At 45.0% G+C, this 23,630-nt stretch overlaps 3 protein-coding genes across 7 annotated transcripts in view; 2 read left to right on the forward strand and 1 right to left on the reverse strand.

Annotated features, from left to right (window-relative positions):
- Dennd11 (DENN domain containing 11) overlaps nucleotides 1-7,953 on the reverse strand; it is a 34,719-nt gene extending 26,766 nt beyond the window's left edge. For all 5 annotated transcript variants that reach the window (XR_012908533.1, XR_012908530.1, XR_012908532.1 and 2 more), the window contains exon 1: nucleotides 7,655-7,953. Coding sequence is in view for 1 of the 5 variants with exons in the window: in XM_075953680.1 (XP_075809795.1) it covers nucleotides 7,655-7,922 (268 nt within the window). In the remaining 4 variants the exon portion in view is untranslated. The remainder of the gene's footprint in view (nucleotides 1-7,654) is intronic.
- Ssbp1 (single stranded DNA binding protein 1) overlaps nucleotides 7,456-23,630 on the forward strand; it is a 46,647-nt gene continuing 30,472 nt past the window's right edge. Inside the window, exon 1 of the mRNA XM_075953684.1 lies at nucleotides 7,456-7,465. The gene's annotated coding sequence lies outside the window, so the exon portion shown is untranslated. The remainder of the gene's footprint in view (nucleotides 7,466-23,630) is intronic.
- Nucleotides 7,921-23,630, forward strand: part of Wee2 (WEE2 oocyte meiosis inhibiting kinase) — a 32,781-nt gene continuing 17,071 nt past the window's right edge. Inside the window, exons 1-4 of the mRNA XM_075953612.1 lie at nucleotides 7,921-8,136; nucleotides 11,196-11,317; nucleotides 17,048-17,396; nucleotides 22,744-22,931. Coding sequence (XP_075809727.1) covers nucleotides 7,921-8,136; nucleotides 11,196-11,317; nucleotides 17,048-17,396; nucleotides 22,744-22,931 — 875 coding nt within the window. The remainder of the gene's footprint in view (nucleotides 8,137-11,195; nucleotides 11,318-17,047; nucleotides 17,397-22,743; nucleotides 22,932-23,630) is intronic.

A 23,630-nucleotide genomic window follows, 5' to 3' on the forward strand; every position in this document is an offset into this window, starting at 1 on the left:
ACACCCTTATGCAGTATTTATGTATTTCCTACCCACCTCATATACTGGAGACTCTCCGACTATCCCTACTAGGTTCTTCCTCCTCCCTCCCCTTTCTCTGTGTCTCTGATGTTTCTGAGGGCTGTGCCCACCTCTCACTTTTCTCATGAAATTGATTTGCACGGCATGATATTTCCTAGCAGAGGTTTCTAGAACACATTATTTCATGTTATAGTGGAACTGACTGTATAAGGATGAAGCCAATATGACAAAGATGTCAACAGATGGAGACTCAACATGAAGGATACACAAGTTCTTTCAGATTTTTCCTGAGGCTTAACCAATCTGACTACAAATCAGGGAAACAAATGAAATGGTAGAAATTCATATATATATATATATGTCTGTGTCTATCTTTCTATCTATTATCTATCTAACTACACAAAAAGGATCTATTATCTATCTACCTACCTACCTATACATAAAGGACTTTGCAAAACCACAATTAAGAGAAGGGACCATACCTAACTATTATGATTTGAGGTCATTTTTCTATTAAAAAAAGTATTCTGAATTAGAAACCAACTTCTACCTGGAATTTGTAGAAGTATAAAGAAAAATGATTTTACAAAACTGGAAATCCTTAAGGGAAAATATTTAATGCCAGAAAAGCTTTACACAGAGTCCTCCCTACCTGTTCCAGGCTCAGACTTTATATTGTGCTCTCAGTTTACACAGAGTCCTCCCTACCTGTTCCAGGCTCAGACTTTATATTGTGCTCTCAGTTTACACAGAGTCCTCCCTACCTGTTCCAGGCTCAGACTTTATATTGTGCTCTCAGTTTACACAGAGTCCTCCCTACCTGTTCCAGGCTCAGACTTTATATTGTGCTCTCAGTTTCGCCAAACATCCTCACTCTATCAACACAAACATAGTCTGGCGGCGTGGAAGAATTCAACAGGAGTGACCTTATAAAAGAGCGTCATCACTGACACAGGCCTTTCCCTTCCAACTTGGCTTCCTTCCAGCTCTGTATCCTCCCAGCTGTGGGCCTATATCACAGGGACCTATAGGTCCTCCCTAGTCTTTCCCACAAAGACAGCTTAGGGGGAGGATTTCACACGATCACCAAAGGAACAAATGGGGTGGTCTGAACCGTGTACATTCAGCCAGTCTGGCTGTTCAGTAAATACTGGTGGGGCCTAACTTGGCAACACAGTGTCCGGTGCTGAGCTCATGCAAAGGCAAACATACTCCTATTCAAGGGAACCAGGACGAACAAATAATTGGGCTAGCAGCTTGTGTATCTAGGGGAAGGTAATAGGGCTGTGGATGTACACATTGGTATGAACTCTGCCATCCCATTGCTCCTAAGGTCAGCCTAGGGGTTCTGTGTGAGGCTTTAGAAACTCTTGAGGTAGACAAGACATAGGCTGTCCCAGGCTAGGGACAGAGCACTTACTTAGTCTTTGTGAAACCCTGGGTTCAATTCCAGGTAGAAAAGAACAAATGAAGCTCATGATACAGGTTGTTCCCTCTATATAGGGCTGTGTCTATCTCCCAAATATTCTGCTTAAATGTGAAATAACCTTACCCCTACGTACTGGATGTCAGAGTCCACACAGTATGGTACACATCCTTCTAAAAACTGGCTTGCAAGCTCACAAAGCTCACCTCAAAATATTTAAAGTGGAGAAAACAATCTCGACTCCACTCTCTTCTAAGTTAGAAATCAGGCTCTTCCCTCTATTGGGGGCTCCAGCCAAGCACTTCCCTCTATTGGGGGCTCCAGCCAAGCACTTCCCTCTATTGGGGGCTCCAGCCAAGCTCTTCCCTCTATTGGGGGGCTCCAGCCAAGCACTTCCCTCTATTGGGGGGAACCAGCCAAGCTCTTCCCTCTATTGGGGGGCTCCAGCCAAGCTCTTCCCTCTATTGGGGGGCTCCAGCCAAGCTCTTCCCTCTATTGGGGGGCTCCAGCCAAGCACTTCCCTCTATTGGGGGGCTCCAGCCAAGCACTTCCCTCTATTGGGGGGAACCAGCCAAGCTCTTCCCTCTATTGGGGGCTCCAGCCAAGCACTTCCTGTTGAGGTTTCCTGGACAGGACAGTGAGCAGCTTCTTCCAACTCCAATAGGCCTAAGGGCAGGGTTGCTGTATAACATCCCCTGAGACTTGTACACTGGCTTTGATCTCTTCCCTCAGCTATTTCCCATCAGTACTTACTTCTGTGCTCTGGCTTCAGCTAGGAGGTAAAATAAGAATTCTGTCTCAGAAATTCAGGACGGAGCCAGATATAGTGGCTCATCTCTGTAATCCCAGCACTCAAGAGGCCAGGGTAGGAGTCTGAGGCCAGTCTGGGCTATATGGTGAATTTAAGGTCATCCTGGGTTAGATTGACAGATCTTGCCTCAAAGTAACAAAAAGACAATAATAAAGGCAAGAAGCAGGAGCACTGTTGGTCCCAACAACAGATTACTTATATATAATCACTTTTTAACAAGCCACTGAATCCTAGAGACAGAAAAAACTGCAAAGAGTGTTTGGCCCAGCTTCTGTCTAGTCCATATCAGTTTCTGTCTAGTCCGTATCAGTTGCCTTTGGGTCTTATGTCTTTTGATGTAATCTTACACTGCCTTAGACGAGAACACAACCAAAACAAGAGGCAGAGACAGAATGGAGAGTTCTGAATCAGGGAGAAGTTAATCCTGGCAATCTCGAGGCAGCCATATGTCAGCCTACAGCTGAATTCCAATGCACTAATTTTACACAGGGGAAAAAAAAACCTCGTGACAGGCCACTCTCACTCTGGTGTACTTCACAGCTCTGGGTGTCTATTTCTCTCTTGTGTAGACTCTTCAGGAGGATCAAAGGTGTGCTCCTTGAACCCCACAGTACAGCCCCAGAGACCCCAGCAGGCATACAGTAAGTGGTGGGCATTGTAACCACCTCCCTTCCTTTTCTCTCTGTGGGTCCTCAAGAGAAGAAACTAAATTCACAACAGATGGTTACAACTTTCAGGCTGGAAACCACAAAGCAGGTGAATCGCCAACAGCTCAGGAAAACGCCTGCCAACGTGGCATTAATCAATAACCACAACGGTATTCCAATCAACCACTGACAGGTGGTGGAAAACACGGAGGAAGGACGGTGACAGAGTTAGCCCTCCTCTGCGACTTTCCTGTTGCCTATCAGGGCCAATCTTCCCTTTCCCACCCCATGAGAGCCACTCTGACGACTACTGTCCACTCGCAGAGCTTGCTTTCCACCGGCCCCTCCCATGTCTGCAAGGAGTCAGGTGAGCTGGGCAGCACTCCAAGTCACGACTGACTTGGGCACCAGACCTAGCTCTAATATCACAGTTCCTTTCCACCTGCTCTTCTTGTAGTTCCATGACAGGACAAAGTTTAAGATGAGAACAAGTGTGCGTAGATTTTTTTTCTTTAAAAAAAAATAGGTTGTTATGTAGCGCCGAGTAGTCTTGAACTGTGAATTTTGGTCATGCACCACCGCACCTGGCTGTACATATGGCTGATTGCAAATGTCCCCATTTGACAGATGCGCAGCAGTATTCGGATAAAGGAAGAGGTGTTTGCGTAACGTGGGCAGCGGCTGGAGGCTAAGAGAGGACAGGTGATTCATCTGCAATCAGGAAGGAAAAGCTCGCCAGGTGATATGCCCTGCAACCATCTCCCTGCCCTTCTGAACCACCCCAAGGCGAGCACACACAGCCCTGGAAATGCCCCCAAAATAAGAGCAGTGCACAGTGACTCTTGTAAAGAAATGGTCTGAAGTAGCTAGATTCATAGGACCCCAGCCAGGAACCTAGAGGTTAAAACTGCATTGACCTCTACTACCCTGGGGCAGCAGTTCCTGCCACCAGCAGGGGGCATCCCAAGGGTGGGGTTATTTTTTCCTTAACCAAGCAGAAAAAAAGGAAATTTTACTAGAAACCCTAGAAACCAATGTAAAATCTGGGCTTAAGTCGTCACAGAACTGAACACAACGAAGAAAGTAATATTCTGGCAGCGAACCTCTTCTACCCAGCATGCCAAGTTATCATCTGGGACTGGTTTCAATAGCAGCTTTGTGGCCCAGATGGCCAGTACTGCCACCCGACAGCTAGTTCCCAGCCTCAGATAAAGCCTCTGTGTGTCTCTGTGCAAGTCTTACCTTGAACCTGAAGCCCTGGATCTTCGTGTCGTTTGGAGGTCAGACAACCCTAAGTCTCAAGCCATGAGCCCAGAAGAAACCACTTCCCTCTGATTATTCTGCCGGATGCCCGAAGCTCTCCCAAGCTTCTGCTCCTCGGAGGACCGGAGGACCGCTCATCCCCGTCCTGACACCAGCACCCCTATTCCAGCCGGAACCCACTTTTCCCTCATAGGCTTTTCGGGATGGTTAGTCCTAATTGTCAACCTCACTAGTTTCCCAATCACCTCAGACACATACCCTGGTGTGTCTGACAGGGTGTTGACCAAGCAGGGAAGCCTCACTCCGAACGTGGGCAGCATCGACCATGATCGGGAGTCCTGGGCTGAACAAAAAAGGAAAGGGGGGAGAAAGCAAGCGGGGAGCCAGCATTCATCTTTCTCCGCTTCCTGTTCATGTGCTATTACCCACCACGGCACAATCGTGCCGCTGTGACTTTCCTATCATGGTGAACTGTGTCTCCTCAAACCACCACACACTCGCGCTGCTGAGCCAAACCCTTGCTTCCTTAAGTTGCTCGTCAGATATTTTGTAATAGAAACTACAAAAGAAACCAGTTCCCCCCTTACAGCCACCGCCAGACAGACAAACCACAGCTACGGAGTCTCTCCTCCTCCCATTCCTTCTCCATACACCCCAATGTGTGTGTGTGTGTGTCTGCCTGTCTGTCTGCCTTTACACACTGACTTGTACATACGCCAAAAGTAACCCGTATTGGGTGAGAGGATACATGAACAGTCCACTGTCTGGACAGTGGTTGGGTGGATTAGGTCCTAAAAATGAAACCTGAGGACGGAGACAGGAAAGACATGGGGAAGTGATAAGCTCAGAGCAAGACATGAGACAGAACCTTCACACCTGTGAATTTGATGAGACCCACTCTGATCTGGGCACAGCAGAAGTATCTACTTGACTACTTCTGGTAACACAGGCTGGGGAACTTGCCTGGGTGCCCAATATTAATTAAGAACATAAGGCAGATGGGGCTCCGGAGAGCGGACGAGATCCTGGGTTAAAACAGAGACACAATTCTAACCGCAGTGATGGCTCCAGCTTGCAGGACAGAGTGGATTTCGCTCACCTCTTTACACTGTCCTTCCTCAACCACCATCCACACGGGCCCCGTGTGCGCTCCATCCACACGGCCCCGTGTGCTCTTTCCGTCGTCCTGGTGCTGAAGTTAGTGACCCAGGACTTCTCAGCAGCCTTCATCCATTCCTCTGCTACTTCTAAAAGATGTGCTATGCAACTTTATTTTACACAAGAACTACCAGCAGATTTCCCAGGATGAGAGGAGTCATTTTACAGGGTGGGAGGATTAGAGGAAAGGAGATGGATAGGAAACAGCTGCTTTCTCCCCACCACTAAACCAAGTTAATGACGCCCACCCAGGTGCACACACCTTCCTCTCCCCAGATCCCTAGGGTTGTGATGAGACAAAGTGAGGGGGCAGAGGGTCAGGCAGCTAGAAAGATATCTGATTAAGAGTCAAGTAGATACTGGCTAGTTCATCCCCAAATCTGGAACCATCCTTGGTGCCTTTCCTCACGAATAAACTAAGTATAAATAATCAGCAAATTCCAGAGCAGTTAGAATTAAACCAAACAGGATTATAGTAAAACACCTGCACACGTGGCAGGGTGAGTGACAGCTGTCTTTTCACATTAACCTTAGTCTGAAAACTCTCTCTAAAACACACACACACACACACACACACACAGAGAGAGAGAGAGAGAGAGAGAGAGAGAGAGAGAGAGAGAGAGAGAGAGAGAGAGAGAGAGAGAGAGGCATAAACAAGAAAACCATAGTCGGCAGCTGTGACTAGAAACCCATGCAAAGTCTTTGGGAGCTTTTATGAATTGATCAATATTAATTACCAACTGATGGCTACCAATAACTGATCAGTGATAGTAAGTGATCAATAATCTATCTTTTCAGCTCTGCCTGTGATTACTGTGAGGTTTTCTTTTCCCTCCTTTCCCTAGACTGTATCACCAGACAGCTGCCATTATGCAGTCAGGAGCCATCAATGCCCCCTTTCCAGTTCCTACACTTCAAGTGACTTTTAAGCTTGCCTCTATTTACCTTCACAAGAAGGGGTACTCCACAGGAAATACAGTTAGCTTAAAAAAAAGTATTGTTTTGTCTAACATTAAGGGTTTGGGTTTTTTATTTAAATCTCAGTATTTTTTAAAACCATGTATGTATAAGAGTCCTAGTTGTAAGAGTCAAGCAATATGTGTAATAGCAGTAAGAAAAAAGTACGGGGGGGGGGGGCGGTCAATGCTACTCTGGCTTCATTTGGTTCAAATGTGCTGGTTGTAATGTAAATTTAATTCCACAGAGCAGGTCGAAGTCAAAAAAAAAAAGTTTGAAAGTCAATGGAATGAGGTAAGGAGGCAGACAGGAACCAAAGGGGCTCGAGTTCTACCCACAAACCCTGCCACTAGGAATGGGGCTGTCGCCTTAGTTAGGGACCATGTATGCCTGTTTGCGGGCTCAGAATCTTTGACCCCACTTAAGCCGCTCTTCCGAGAAGCCACCAGTTCCCATCACATCTGGATCCCTTTCATAGAATCCAAATCTTCCTGCCATGCATACCGTCAGGGTAGGAAGACTGGTTTCTGGAAGTAGGAACCCCCAGAAAGAAGAAAACACTTCCTTCCTTCACAAACACCAAATCCTCACTCCAGCAACTCCAAGGGGAAAGCTGGGAGGACGAATCTGGGCGTTCCTCCTCCTTCAAATATGAAGCGGTACAGCGGCTTGGGGATTGCGATGCAGAGCCCACAGCCCTTGCATTCACTATCACCCCCCATTCGGAACCGCCCACTGTTGCAACGCACACCCCCCGCAGTGGGTGGTTAGGGTAAAGACGGTGTGACATAACCAGTTAGTTCTCCTGGAAAGACAGCCTGCCAGAGAAGGCTTCTCCAGCTCCATCTCCAAATGCTCCCACGTTAATTCCTCAAAATAAAGCCTTCGGAGAAAGTGAACTTGGCGCCTAGGAAAGTTACCTCGCTGGAAGCAACCAGCACAGAGCAGGGTCTTTCAGGACCCGCGTGGGAGGCGACTTAAGCGGGGGTGGAGAGTGGGGGTGGGTTCCCTCCTCTCGGCGTCGAAAGAACCTTCCAGCTGAGCAGGAAAAAGAGAGAAAACAAAAGCCAACGTGCCCGCGGCCACAAAACCAACCCTCCCGTACTGAAGCGGAGCAAGCGGGAGAGCCGCGAAGAGGCACCGGAGCGGAGCTGAGAGCCGCGGCGGGACGGGGAAGCGGGCGGAACAAAGCCCCCAAGATCCCTGGGCTCCCATCTGGGGCACAGCGCCCCCGTGCCCCGGGACCCCCGGGCGCGGAGGGATGCAGGTGTGTGCAGGGAGTGCTCCTCCTCCAACGGGTCCTTCTCCCGCACCCTAGCGGGCGGTCGTCCTCCTCTCCCAACCATCTCTCCATCCCTAAGCGTCTCTCACCCGAGCGGGGATCGAAGGTGACCACGAATACAGCCACCACCTGGTCCTCCTCCACGTCGCCCAGCTCCAGACGCCCGGGCTGCAGCAGCACTTCGGGGGGTGCTGGCTCGTCGGGTTCCCGCCTTCGGGGCGCTTCCGCGGCCGCTCGGCCGCTCCCACCGCCGCCCAGAGCCCATCCTCCAGCCTGCAGCGCGGGGTCCTGCGGCACAGAGACCGCGGGGCCCTCGGCCCAGCGCAGTAGCGGCGCCGCGTCTCCCTGCTCCACCATGGCGAGGCGAGGCGGAGCCGAGGCGCGAGGGGCGGGGCGGGCTGCGGGCACTCCCCTCCGGGCCTGCCCGCCCCGCCGCTCTGTGCCGTGCGGCTCTCTTGGTGCCCGCCGGGCTTGGCCACACCTGCCCCTGCCCCTGCCCCTGTCCCAGCCGATGGGCATAGCCCGGAAGCTCGCGAAAGTGGCCCGCTCTGGATCCGTGCCCCAGGGCCTGGTCTGGGCTTCAGTTCTGCATCTCTGTATGTGGGTGCTCTTGACCCAGAGTGTTGGGTGCAGGGCGGACATCCCTTACTCTGTCCACCTGCGCGTGGGTTGAAGCGCCTTGCCACCTAGGATTCCACAGTGAATTTGTGTACGTCACCATTATTTTTAAGGACCGGAGCACATATATTATATAATCCTGAGAGCTTGGTGAAAGCTGCTTCCAAGTCAGGAAGTAAAGCAGAGGACTGCTGACTTCCCAGATGTTTCAAATCTACACATAATTCAGGACTGTAGGGTGACTGATTGGGATGACACTGGGAATTTATTTCCTTGTGTATGTGCCATTTGAAGATATTAAGTTGGAGGGTTATGGGTGTTGTTCTACATTAAAAAGAGCAGAAAAAGAAGTCAGAGGAGTGGGGGAGGTCAGTCCTTATGCCTGTGGCTTTGGAAAGTAAGGATTGCCTAGGAACTCCCTTTGTATATTAACAAATAAAATTTTGAATGCCCCAACTTGGGGGGGGGGGTTTGTCAACCTGGTGACTAGCTCAGAAGTATGCAAAAGAAGCCATTAAAATCATAAGAAAAAAATAAGATGGCAAGAGACAATTGCATAGATACACAAGTCACCCCATGTTTCAAGAAGGCCCAGTTTCAGACAAGGACTTGGTGGGTTTCTGTGTTACCTGTTAGTCCAGGGACCTTTGTGAAGCTCATGGTCTTCCTGCCAGGGATGCAATAATAATATGCTTAATCCTAGTCTCAAGAGAGTCATCAATGACTGCCACAGCTGCTGCTAGTTCCAAATATGAGACTTGCAATTTAACATTTTACCAAAAAAGAGTAGGGATTGCTACCATCATCATTAGTTAGTTCAGCCTGACTCCCATCCCCTAAAGACATGTTGAGTGGTTATCGCACTCAGTTAATGAGGTCATTACTGAAATGGGAGTTCGGAGACATACAATCCCAGCCACAGCCAAGACACAATCCAGTTTTAATTCGAGGGCACACCAGGCTGGGTTATTCACAAACTCTCAAGGCCATACTTGAGAAAACTGCGCCACAGCCAAAGTTCCTGAGGTTGAGACATACAAAATTTTATTTTTTATTACAAAATGGGGGTTGGCAAATAATCCTTAAGCTTTCCAAAGTCACCAGTTTTAGGGGAAATGGATTTTTTCTTTCTTGAAAAAGATCCTTTCTTGATCTTTTATGGCAATGTGTGCCTCTATCAGCACCCTCTAATATAATGTCCTAGGACTATATATACACCCATAAATGTAACTTCCAGCTCTCTGTAGATGCAGAAGAGCGAAGTTTCCAGACTGACAGCCATGTTCTGTCTTCAGCATAGTCTAGTCTGCTGACCATGGAGCCCAACAGTATGTTCCTAGTGCTTTGCATGAAGTTGCTCAACAGATATCGGTCAACTCAGGAAGTGAAAGCAGAGACTTGGGCTCCCAAGCCATAGGCCCTCTTGCCAGAATTTATTGAGTATCTTGCAAGTGGCAGGTGCACCGAGATGTTAGTGATGGTGCCAGTGCTCTGCTTTAGTGTACACATTCACAGTCTGAAAGATGTTTTTGATCCTGACCACCAGATTGATCTCTGTATCTATTGAGCTGTCATATAACAATACAGAGACATTGAGTTTAGCTGTTAGAGCCGTCTGCTTGGGAACAAGTATTTGAAAAACCATGGGAGAAAGGCCATGATACCAGAGGTACTTGCCTGAGGTAATGATATTTCAAAACGGGTTCACCTAGAACACCATGTCTAAATTTTAAAATAAATCATTTACTTTCTCAAATACTAACTATATCTGCATTACATAAAGTACAGAATGTTTTTAGTCTACAGCCTCAATGTAGAGGGTAATTGTAAGGACTTAAATTGTCTGATCTCATCAATTCTAGAACACAGAGTGCATTTGTGTTTAACCACGCTGTGATGTCTTGACAATTGTCACTGAGGTCTGGTTGTCACCGAAGAGATTTCTGGTTGCTTTGTCAGCCATGAGGAAGAGCCAGCCTGAGACTAAGCTGAGTCAAAGCCCTGCTTGAAGTCTCTTGGATAGGGCTGGCAGGGTGACTTCCAAGTGAAGGCTACTTCAAATATTGGCTTGTAATCCAAATCCTTAGTTGAGATTTTTTTCATTCCTCTCCCTAGGGACGAAGCGGAAACAAGAAGTTTCCTTATCTAGCCCTCTTTGTAGGAGGCTGCTTTTACTGGTTTCCATGGCCATACGGGCATGGAAGTGTAGGGGCTTGTCTTAAATAGATATTTATCAGAGATTTCCTTTCTGTGATTGCTTGTTGACAGTCTGTGTTGGGTTTGTTTTCTCTTTCCCGTTACATCAGATCATGAACATTTTGGTATCCTATAAAGGAAAACTACATGCATTATTTTGGTGGCTAGTGTTATGTGAGAGTCGGATAATTTATATCACCATCTGTCATTGTTGGAGAGTAAAGCTCTTCCCCCTTCTGCTGTGTCTCAAGTTTTGACCGAATTTCACACTTACCGTACAGCTCTGTAACCTTCAGCCCTGTGCACATACTGGGAAAGATGTGAGAAAGACAGATGTTTCTCAGACTCATTCCCCAGCAGGGAAAGCAGCTATCAGGCAATAGGTAAAACGTCGGACGAGGGTAGACAATCAGTCACCACTAACAGCTCGAGGTGGCCGACTGGGTTCAAGTGCATTCTTTTCTCTTACGGTCTTGATTGTTGTATGCTTGTATTTTGTGACTGCATTTTTTTCAAAATATATGCTAGAAATTTGTGTTTCCTCTTTAGAACATGCATGTCCATTTAATGTCTTAATCTTACTCAGCCTTGTTATGATGTGAGACTTAACATTTCCCACTGAATAGCCTATATTTGTATGTATTTAGGGAATTATTTCTTTAATTCCTTTGAGTTGTAATTCCTTTATAACACAATGCTAAATTACTGTATTTGCTGATTATGCATTTCTAGCCATTATCTATTTTTTACACTCCAACTACATCCATGGGAGGCCCTGGAAAGAACATTATGATTCTATTTACTCTTGCCCATTAGCTGCTAGATGCAGAAAAGAGTACATGTAGTGAGATACTGGATCCCTGTTATGAGCCTGACGTCTTCAGCGAAGAGACACGGGGCATGGGGGTGGGGGAAACAGAGACGGGATTTCAGAGAAAGTGAGTCGTTCTCACATGAAAACAGTGCAGAAGGAGGGGTTGAGAGGAGCCTATTCAACAGGCAGAGCAATCTGTGATAAGATCAATGAGAATCTGAAGTTCCAGAAAGAGGACTGTGATGTAGTTATAAATACCAAGGCTAGGTGTCTGTGGATAGACAGCGTCTCTAGTAACGACACTGTGGAAGTGGGTTCAGACCAGGTTTAGAGGACTGAGCCCACTGAACTCCATATTGAGAGGCCAGAACTGGAGAGACGTCGTTCCAACAATTTATGGATCAGATTTTAAGATACTTGTGTAATTATTTTATTTGGTTACAGGTAATTTAATATTATCACAAACATTTTAATAAGTAGATATTTATAGTAAAAGATTAGTCAGTCTGGAAGACAACTTAGACAGTAAAGCCCCTGCTTTTTAAGCATGAGATCCTGAGTTTGCTTCCTAGAATGCACATTTAAAAACCCAGGCATGGAAGCACACTGTTGTAATCCTGGCATTGGGCAGGCAGAGAGAGACAAGTGGATTCTGCCTTCATCCCCAAACCAGCAAGAGACTCTGTCTCCAAAACAAAAAGAAAAAGAAAAGGAAAAGAAGTCAGATAATAGTCACTTGTGTCCTCTGTCATCTACAGGCACCCCTCAATACACACACATGTACCTGCACATACAAGAACATACACACACACACACACACATGAGCAAAACAATCACACTGCACAAGAGATGTAAAGAGCAGAGATTGTCATGTCTAGCTCCCCACTTCCACTCTATCTTTAGGGAAACCACTTTGGACCATTTCAGAATTTTCAGAGTTTCTGGTGAGTAACCCTGTGGAGAGGTGTTAATTCTTCTTTATCACCATCTCCAACCGCTCATAAAATGCTTTCTAATCTAAGTGTGGTGGTGCATGCCTGCAATCTCAGCACTTAGGAAAGGGACAGGAGGGTCAAGAGCTCAGGGCCAGTCTCAGCTTCCTAGAGGATGAAGGCCAGGCTGGCTGCTCTATATGAGATAATTTTTTGAAAAACAAACCCAGGGGCTGGAGAGATGGCTCAGTGGTTCAGAGCACTGGCTGCTCTTTCAGAGGACCTGAGTTCAATTCCCAGCACCTACATGGACCCATGATGAAATCTGATGCCCTCTTCTGGTCTGCAGGCAGAACACTGTATGCAGGATAAATAAATAAATCAGAAAGAGAGAGAGAGAGAGAGAGAGAGAGAGAGAGAGAGAGAGAGAGAGAGAGAGAGAGAGAGAGAACCGAGAGAGAGAGAACCAGTCTAAACTAAAGTGGGGGTAGGAAATCTTACAAAAATAAAACATAGGTGTAGTGACTCTGTAATAGCACCAGATTCAGAAGCACAAAGAAGTGGCCTCGAGTAATTTGATCAAGACTTCTTCTGCAACCTGTCCTTGGGTCAGAAACAAGATGTTAAGTCAAACAACCACAAAACTTTCCCATACTTCCTGACTTATTCCACATTAGAAAGAAAAGGTCTATCTGGATGCCTGTGTGTTGGTGTGTACAGGTACATGCAAAGATGAATACGCCCATATATAAAGCGAGCAAGGAGGCGGAGGGCTCCCATCTCTGGCTGCAGTGCTAGCTGAGGTATAGGTAGAACGACTTGCTGTAATTGTAGGGAAGTTGAAATTCTCACAGCTAACAGAGATGCCTGGGCAGCGTACCATCTGAATTACTGTGCACCACTTCAGAAACCTGCTCCTGCTCAGGGATACTCACTCGGCCTCTACACCAACAGTTATTTTAATGAACAGCTTCTCATCCTAGCTAAGGGGGAAACTGGGGTAAGAGAAGCCATGCCTTAGTGTCTGCTTGATGTGTTCACTAGTTCTGTAGATTGCAAAATGGTGGATTAGCCTGGAGATTTTTATTATGGGCGTCAAAGTATTAATGGGTGAAATGACGTGAAATCATTGATTTGCTTTTAAATACCCTAGCGCACACCCTCAAAAGAATTGATGCTACAAGGGGGGCTGAGTTATAAAGCTGTTTTAAAGCTTGGAGCCAGGTTATCGTACAGTTATAAAAATATAATATTGTCTTCCCTGGTGTGGAATTGTTTATCATTTTCCTAAGAAAAAATTCAAATGGGGTAGAGAGCTGGTGATCACACTTGTTGCTCTCCCAGGGGACCCAGGTTTGTTTCCCATCTGTAACTCCAGTTCCGTCGGATCTCAAACCCTCTTCTGGGCACAACACATTTGAATGTGGACCGTGTGTGTGTGTGTGTGTGTGTGTGTGTGTGTGTGTGTGTGCGCGCGCGCGCACGCATGAATGCAGGCAAAACATTCATACATTCAAAATAAAAATGAATCTAAAAGAAGAAAAATGTAAACAAAAGTATTACTGGGAAGTCAGTGTTCCAGTGCTTTCCGGTGGGGGCAGGCCCACCAAATACAGAACAATCTAACATCACAGCTGGGGTTATCTTAGAGACAGGCTAGTTTACTTCACTTTGAAACGATGTGGCAGGATTTCATGGTGGCCTGTTGAGGGTTGTCTTTACAATTCTCTCCCCAGACCGAGGGGTCATCAGCCTATATGACCTTCCTTGGAGTGGCACAGTCTCATCTTCTAACGCAGTGGTTCTCAACCTGTGGGTCGAGACCTCTTTGGGGGCTGAAGACCCTTTCACAAGAGGTTGCCTAAGACCATCCTGCATAGCAGCTATTTCCATTACAGTTCAACATAGTAGCAAAATTACAGATATGAAGTAGCAACAAAAATAATTTTCTGGCTGAGGGCCACCACAACATAAAGAATTGCTGAAGAGTCGCAGCATTGGGGAGGTTGATAATCTTTGAGGCTATACTTTCATACTTCCACTAGAAGAATCTGTGATCTAGGTGAACACAGGTTCCATGCCTTGCAGGATCAATTGCAGCAGGCAGATCTAGCTTCTGCTTTCGCTAAGACCCCAGACCCAGAGTGGATTCTCCTTACCATTTGGTGGTATGTTTACAAAAGACAAACTGCCCCCCAGATAGGAGGCTTCAGGATCTGAATGCCCCCTGGCACATGAGGTTAGATTCCTTCATACACATTTCACTTTTGTGATTTTTAGTTTGGTCTAGGCAGCAATTTCTGTTAGAGTATTTTTTTAAAAAGTGAAATATTTGACTATTTTAAACAAAACTAAGAACTATTATTTCCCCAAATCCATCCAAAAACCATTGATGGAACACCTACTGTGAGCTCAGAATTAAGGGAAGGAACTCCTTTTGCTCCCATTGACACAGATAATGTGGGGCCTCTGTTAACAGATCACCCTGGTTATTATGGGATGTCTGGGACGGATGCGCTGAAGCAGAGCTGGAACTTTCCATAGTGTGAAGAGGCTAGGAATGGAGAATCGAGTATAACATGACAGCAAAAGAGGTGAGGTTCCAGGCCAGAGGCAAGACTGGGTCATCGAAGCAGCAGCTGCTCAATTCTCATTGATTTCCCACCCTAACATCATCTAACACAGTTGGTGGAAAAGAGTGTGGCTGGCGCTAGATTCTTAGAGAATAGCCATTGGCAACACAAGAGCTAAACACAGTTCCTCCCCAGACAAACAATATAATTGTAAACAAATGATTTAGTATATTTGTAGTTGAGAAGTCTAATAGGGAGAGAGGAAAGGCAGAGCACAGTGGTAAACGATAATCATCTGATCTACCTGGGAAACGCCCACCTGACCAGCTGCTGTGCCCCATCTCCAGGTCCAAGAAACACTCAGTATTTTATGTCAGGCTCCATTCTGTTGGGAGCAAAGCCAACAACCAGCTGGCCTGAAGAAGAAGTGGCAAGTTATGTGATGTGAAGAAGGGAGAACGGACCGACTCAGAGAGGAGTCTTGTATCGAAGAGCCTTACACCTGGGCTCAGAGTTTCTGTTGATGATAAATTTTTTGCTGGTAACCTGTACCTTCCTTTCCCTTGGATGGCTTTTTATTGCCACTATGGGATGCTGAACCTCTGACAAACGTGGGCACTGAGTTTCCACATGTTAAGAGGATTATTTCGCTGCCTGTTCAAGAACCTGAAACAGTGTGTGTTGGTGGGAGGGGGTGGGGAAGACCAAGAAAAACTCATCAGTGGGCCACCTGCCAAAGCCCTGGCTCATGAGGAAGCCTTCAGCTGAGGATGCGTTCTCATTCCCCAGTTTGTATTTAGGCTGCCCTCTCTGTGAGTCCTTGTTAGAACTCCTTTGGGGAAGGAGTGGGAGAGGAGCAGCTTGTGAAGGGACCATCGGGGAGAGGAATGGGAAGCAGTTGTAAATCCAAGACTCAGGTGAGGGGGGAGTACAGTTTGTTTCAAACTCTTTAAGCTACCTTGGTTCCTCAATCTCTTTGTCCTCTCTATTGCTCTCTTCACGTTAGGCCCCTTCAGAGCCACTTTAAATGTTCCATCGTTTTCCATTTTTAACTGACTGCCTTTCACATAGATTTCACCTGCAGTATCAGTGAGGCTTCCTTTTCCCCCATCTCTTTCATTTCATAATTTTGTGTACACACCGTGTAATGATTATTATAATCAAATTAACATGTCCCTCCTCTATGGGATTAGACCCCCAAAACTTGTCTACCATATAACTAAACTGGTTGTCCCCAATCTCTGGAAGACATTGTTCTACTTTCTGCTTCCGGGAGTCTAATTTTCTAGACTCCACATATTAGTGAGCTCATAGAGCATTTGTGCTGTACTAATTTAATAGCACAGTGTCCTCTGGGTTCACCCATGTTGCCAGAAGGGCAGGATTGCTTTTGTTTGTAGCCAGATAGCATTCCATTAGCTATATGTGCCACAGTTTGGGAAACACATCCATTTGCAGCTGGCATGAGCTGGTTCACGTTCTAGTTGTGCTAGTGCTGCAGAGAACAAGGGGATGTGGACATCTCTTTGAGATGCTGTTTTCATTGCCTTTGGGGGGTAATTTCACTGAAGAATATTGTGTGATCATTTTTTTTTTCTACCAAAGAGGCTTCTGAGGAAGAAAATAAATAATTGAAAATATCTTTAAAAAGGCATTCTATAAAATATGGCCAATTTTGGCTCAAAGTGATTGTATTTTAAAATTATTACTACCATTCACTTCCAGGCATGGCTGTCCTTTCTAAACCTTGTCAACTCAAAAATTTCTTCAATCTCCTGATTGCTTTAATTGCTCATAATCGGTAGGGAGGGATAATATTTGAATCAGGAGAGGTGTGTCTGGCAAAGGCATAAGAGGTGACTCCACTGAGGAGGAGGTGAACATCAGGCAAGACATGCTAAAGGTTGTGCAAGGATCGTGAGGATATGTAAGCGATGCTGAATCCTGCTGCCTGCTGCCGCTCGCCGGGAGATGGGTGTGGTGTGAAAGCAGTAGAGATTGGTCCTGATGCATGGCAGATGTGAAGAGTAGAAAATAATTTCCTTCTGATAATGGACTTGCTCCCCAATTGACTAATGGACGTTTTTCATAAATTAAAGGATGCCAAACCATCTTATTAGTATTTCATAGCAATTGGACACTGGGAGACTCTGTGGGATATCAGGAGAGTTCTTACAGGGATTGGATGCAGTTGATTGGGGAGTTGCTGGAGAGTTCTTTAATCAGAATGGAAATCAGGATATGCTGAGGCCTTAGGTGTGTGGTACTTAACGGAGAACATGTGCAGTGTGTCTCTTAGCTGTTGGTGGGTAGAGGGAAGGGCAACCTAAAGCTATGTTCCCTTCCCAGAGACCTCCTTGCCTGCACTGTAAGGCTCTTCGCTGAGGTGGCTGACAGAGGGGTTGACCAGAATAAAGAACTAAACTTCTCTGTCTGTGAAGAAGATTTTGAGAGTGGAGGTCAGATGGCAGCACAAGGCACCGGAGAGGCCCACAGCCCAGCGTCTGAGAGGGATAAGGATGAGGAGATGGAGGAACCCAAGTCTCCCCCCAGAGGTGAACATTACCCTTCTCAGATCACAGACATGGAAAGACCGGGTCCCTCTATGTGGGTTCCAGCCCTTCCCAAATGTCCAGAAACACCAAGACCACCCAGGAAGAGCAAGCCGCCAGTCGCTGACAGCTTCTCCACACCCAAAGTGAGTAAGCCGTCGGGGGGGGGAGGGGGGACCAGGTCTCTGAGATCTGTTCTATGGATCAATGGATGGGAGAAGAGGGTTTGGTCGTTTGCATCTATGATGTATCTTCTGTTGCCTGTTTCTTAGTGGGAATGGATGCAAGTTTAAAGTTACTAGGAAACAGAATGAAATGTCTAGCTGCTTGTTTCCCTCAACTACTAACCATTTGGTATTAGCTATGCAAACATCTTAGCTGAAAAGATCTTAGTTAACGAACAGTGGAACTGGAAGAGCTGTGGAGGTGCACAGCCATCCTGTGTACTTTGCACATACGAAACCCAGTTTCTAAGAGTCTTACCTCAGCTGCTGTCAGAAGTAAGGCTGGATCCTTCATTTTTCGATTTGGTCTGTTTTCTTTCCTGTTATGCCAGTTGGCTGTATTTCTGGGTAATTGCTTACCAATATTTTCTAGTACAGGGATGGTCACGTTAACCATCAGCACATGCTCATGTCTGCTGCTGTTGCTCTTCCCAGCACAGAGTCCCCTCTGGTTTGGGCCTAGTGCAGTGCTGGCACCTCTGTTATACTTGGGGAAAGCAGAACTTGTTTGAGAATTGAAAGTGGCAGCAAGTAAGCAATGGTTGCTTGTAGATCACATATTCTTTGATTTACACTACATTACATTGCTCATTTATTGAAGCCAGGGGCTTGGGGATGGTTACATCTAGGAGATTCTGATGACATGGTGTGATTCCCAAGGTTGAATATTAGCTTGGCTCCCTGCCAGCTCAGCTGGAGCTACTTAAGATCATTATAACCTGTGTGATCCTGCTCACGGCACAGTCTCTGCCAGCGGGCCTCTGTGGTGCCTGCTGAGGGCCAGAGTGTGTCTACCAGGAAATACTGGGCTTCCCGTTGAACTACAATCAAATCTGTTCTGCTGTCCATCAGAAGGTGTTTCAGTGTTCCAGTCCTGACCAGCTGATTATCTGTATTCTTCTTCTTGAGAACACACTGCGGGTAATAAACACAGGACACAATCGCTCTTTTCAACCAGCTTACAGTTCCTCAGGAGATGAGCCGAGTGGTATTTTGAGAGTTCTCTGTGAAGAATGACTCTCAGTAGGATGATTAGGAAAGAAAAAAGGTGACGGGAGCGAGGGAACAGCACTGACAGTTGGTGATGTTTCAACGGGAGATGGGGAACGGGCTTTGGGAATGCGCAGGCAGGAGAGTGGGATGAGCGTACATATTTCGTCCATTACACCACCCACAATGTGCTCTGTATTAGCAGACCCTCTGCTGGAAGACACCATTTACTTTCTTTAACGAGTACCCCTCCCCCAGTTAATAAGCAACTAAAGAAGTAATAAACACCCAGAAAATGTGATGTAGAAGAATGGCAGAGTTTGAGGAACAGAAATTTGGAATTAAGGTTCAAAACAGTGAGGGCAGTTTTCTAAAGGAAGTACTGTCTGAGAACAGACTTGGATAATGAACTTGAGTTTGCTAAGTAAAGATGGGAAAGGAGAACCTCAAGCATCCACTGAGTATCTGAGGGGAAGGAAAATAATTTGCTATTCAGTGGAACAGTAGTCTTTGTGTAGGAGAGATGAACAGTCTATCCTAAAAGTGTTGAATTAACCATGCAATGGTTTTGAGTATGGGTATTCTAGTCCACAAAGTAGACTAGATCAGAGAAAGTCTTGACACAGGGAACAAGTCACAGTGGATTCTGTTGAGAGCAGAAAAGGGCCAGAATTAGGACAGGCATGTGCAGGGCTTAAATTGAGAGAAGTTCAGGAACTAGTGACAAATTGATGGGGTGTTGCATTGAAAAGAGGAATGGAAGATAATGGCGAGGCCTCTTGCTTGATTAAATAGGTAGAGCCTGGGGTCAAGATAGGAGACACTGAGGATATACACGTTTGGGGGAGGAATAAAACAGATATGTGGAATAAATAATTGGCTATGTGGGACATGGAAAACAACTGAAGCCATGTGGCATTTAGGAGACCAGTGAAGCCATGGCTGGGAATCAGGTCACATGTCTGCTATGAGAAGACAGGTGCTACTGATCTTGGACCATGGCAAGATGAAGAACAGGTATAGAATAGAGCCTGGGAAAATAGGTGGAAATACAATAGGGAAATACCCACTTCCCTACAGTACATTTAAATCAGGATGAGAACAGAGCAGGGTACCAACTCGTGCTGCTTTCTGGAGACACTGCTGCTGAAGCACAGGAAAGCAGGGTAGGCATATTTCTGCTTTTTCTAAGAGGTGCGGGCAGAAATGGTGTCATTTCCTTCTCCATAAGGGATTCTTAGCAGAACCACTGAAGAACACTGAAGAAAGTGTATTAGTAAGGTTGGCTCAGCTGATTACGTTAAACATTAGCTGATGGTGATTACATTGCAACATCGTAGATTCAAGACTCAGAGGCTTGGCCGGCCTCTGAATTAGCAGCTTGTAAACACTCCAATGCTGTCTTGACAGGAGGCTGCCTTCTCACCATGATCTTCAGAAGTCAAGTAGCTGTCCCTCACATCTCCCTTAATCGGCCCGCGTTGTCATTAGACATCTATCCACAATCTCTGGAGTGCACACACCCTCTCTATCTGCTTTGCAAACTGCTCTACTTTCAGGCAAAGCTTTATTTAAGAATGAATATTAATATCTTTCCTTTTATTGGTGACCACAAATTCTATTGGCCTTCATATTTCTAAGCTAGAAATCCTAGTGTCATCTGCCATGGTATGATTTTTTTCCTTGTTTTTATCTGAAAATTTCATAGACTCTTTTTATTTTCCTTAAAATATGGCAGAAGAATTATGGGAAGCATTGCAGATTTGGACACGCTGCATTTCATATGTGAAAGATGCATTGTACTTAGCATTATAAAACTAACATTCATTGGGGGAATGGTCTAGTACAATTCTGAGTTATTTCCAAGATTACACTGGTAATGGGGACATAGCATTATGTACTATAGTTTTGCTTATTTTGAAACTATAGCCCTTTTTTATGATAAATTCACTAGAAAACAATGACATTTTCAGTGTGAGTTTTGAACACAGTCATAAGATTATTCACTCTGTGAACTCTAAGATACATTAAGACACTTATAAAAAAAATCCTTGACTATGCTACTGGTCTATTTTCACCTACAAAATTATGCTAAATTGTATGTTCCATAACATCTTTCATTTCTGCTTATGTCAATTTTTTATTTAGTATCTATTAAGTCTAACCATCTTTGAAAGCTCATATTTAACAAATCAGAGGTAGTTTGGCTTCTGATGTTACACTGAAAAGTCAAAGAATCAAAATAGTAGGATCCCAAGTGCAACAAGCATACTGTAGAGGTCTATCTTGACCACATGTGTACTATTGTGTGCTTGCAGAAATCCAACATGGGTAGTTCTCTAGATCCTGACCCGTAGATCTAATAACATCCTGTTCTTTCAGGATCCTTTGTCTTTGAACTTGGCAAATTGGTCAAATTCAGGATAAGCCTAGGTTCAGCTGTAATGGCAAGTCTTCATTCTTCTATTTATTGATAGCTGTTTATAGCCATATCAAAGCCCTGACATCTTTTTAGTGATTTTTGTTGTTATTATTACTTTTACATCCCAATGTTTTCCTCCCTCCTCTTCCCTTCCCCCGATTCTGACTCCCCTCTCCTCTCCTCCTCCATTTCTATTCAGAAAAGAGCAGGCACCTCATGAATATCAACCATACATAGCTTATCAAGTTGCAATAACCCTAGTCACTTCCCCTCATGTTAAGGCTGGACAAGGCAACCCAGTATGAGGAATAGGGTCCCAAAAGATGGTAAAAGAGTTAAAGACAGCTCCTGTTCTCACTGTTAGGAATCCCACAAGAACACCATGCTATACACTGTAACATATGTAGAGGGTCTAGGTCAGTCCCATGCAGGCTCCTTGGTGGTCATTTCAGTCTCTCTGAGCCCCTATGAGCCCAGGTAGTCGATTCTATGGGTTTTGACCCCTCTGGCTCCTAAAATCGTTCCTCCCACTCTGCCACAGGATTCCCTGAGCTCCACTGAATGTTTGGCTGTGGGTCTCTGAATCTGTTTTTATCAGCTGCTGGATGAAGCCTCTGATAAAAACTGGGCTAGACACCAATCTATGAGTATAGCAGAATACCTCTCTCTCTCTCTCTCTCTCTCTCTCTCTCTCTCGGTAGTCATGTTTGGTTGAATCCTAGGTCTCTGGTCTATCCTGAGTCTTGTGGCTCCAACAGTGTCAGGGTGAAAGCCCTAAAATCTTAAGAGATTATTTTAGATTATATATATATATATATATATATATATATATATATATATATAACTTTTAGAGCTGCTATTGTTTAATAACAATCCACTCAGCATAAGTGTAAAACATTGTCTAGAGGGCTTTATCATCTGCTTGAATATTTGTAGTGGTTATTTTCTATTTCCTGGTATATTTACTCATTCTTAGAACTAATACCTTGAACTATCACCACTAAACTTCTCTAGAATATATACTCTAAGGGAAGAGAGACCTCCTTATGTTTTTAAACATCTACAACAGTGCCTGCCACTCATGAGTGCACACACACATATGGTCGTTTATATTAAATTATACCTCTGTAAAATGCTCCTGGTTAGGGTATGTTTAGTTTAAAAATCTTTATAACTCTTCTGTTCTTTCATTTCTCCTTCTAAGCTTGGGCAATGCACAGTGTTAATGTTGCCGTTCTTCCTGATAAACTCTTTTAATAGATAAAGACCCTTTTCTTCCTTTGTTTATTTTTATAGTCATTTTTCTTTCATTTAAAAATTATTATAGTTGCATTATTTCCCCCTTTCCCTTTCCTCCCCATATCCCCATACCACTCTCCCCTTGCATGCTCTGTCTTTCTCAAATTCATGGCCTCTGGCTTCTTTTTCCTTACCCTAGACAAAGACCTACAGGCAATTAAAAGATTTTGAGAATAGAAAAAGTGGTGTTCTCTAGGGAATACCAAGTGAGCAACCCTGAAATCATATACATACTAGTAACATTATAGGACTAAGCAGATTGTATTTATATATTTAGGAATGTATACATGTAGATTATTTTTTAATCTTTTTTATTTCATTTCATGGGGTTCTTATAATTTTATGTGGTGTTTTTAAGTGAATTTAAGAACTCTCCTTTTTACTTAGGAAGTCTATGAAATATGTCTCTTAAAAAGACACCGATGAACTGATTAACAAACCAGATTCATCAGGAGCTACAATTTATCTCTGTCCCCATCAATATCTAATCCAGCATCTACCACTAATTTTATTTTACTTTTTAAATCCCGATCCTGATTTGCCTTTTGTCATCCTCAGAATCCACGTGAGATGACTTCGAAAGGAAACCTCTCTGCCCAAAGCACTAAACGTCCAAGACTCTCACTTTCTCCCTTCATGGATGAGAAGACCTCTTTGTCTCTGGTTAATATCAACCCATTCACTCCAGAGTCCTATAGAAAATCAGTCCTTCGATCAAATGAGAAAAGGAAAACCAGAGGCTACCAGTAAGTATACAGTTCTCTTAATTTCTGTGAACTCCTTTGGGACAGTGCTAGAATAAGGTTAGGGACAAGAGCTCTCTATTTGAATGAAACCAAAGTATTGTGTATGTGTCCCTCATCCCTGCAGGCCAGTGTTGGTCACAGAAACCTGGGCATCTTTCCATTCTGACGTGTACTGAAAGGAGCTTTTTGACAGGAATCTGGCAGAGCAAGCAATAGATCTGACTTAGAGTAGACAGCTGAGTTGGTAGGGACCGAATTTGATGGACGTCCTTTGGTTAATATGAGGCTAATGACTGGGAGAGCATTCATATTTCAAACTATATTGCAGCATTGAATTTGGCTTGTGATACCTGGTGATATTGGTGACGAGAGCTACGGGGCAATTGTTTGAACTTCTCTGTAGGTGATGGAAAACTGAAGAGGGTAAAAGATAGTGCTGCTTTCAGAGATGCTAATGAGTGACAGCCCAAGTACCCTATTCCCCCCAATGCCTCAGAATAGTAGAAATCACCTAAATAAGGATTATGTGTGCTACTTGGGGGGTATAATTATTTTGGTTAAACTATCTCTCCTTCCCTATCCTTCTTCATTGTGTTCGTGTGTGTGTGTGTGTGTGTGTGTGTGTGTGTGTGTGTGTGTGTGTGCATGTATGTTGGAGAAAATGCACATGCCCCAGCACATGACTGGAGGTCAGAGAAC

This window comes from Microtus pennsylvanicus, chromosome 19, assembly GCF_037038515.1.
Source record: "Microtus pennsylvanicus isolate mMicPen1 chromosome 19, mMicPen1.hap1, whole genome shotgun sequence".
In the NCBI taxonomy this organism is placed as follows: domain Eukaryota; kingdom Metazoa; phylum Chordata; class Mammalia; order Rodentia; family Cricetidae; genus Microtus; species Microtus pennsylvanicus.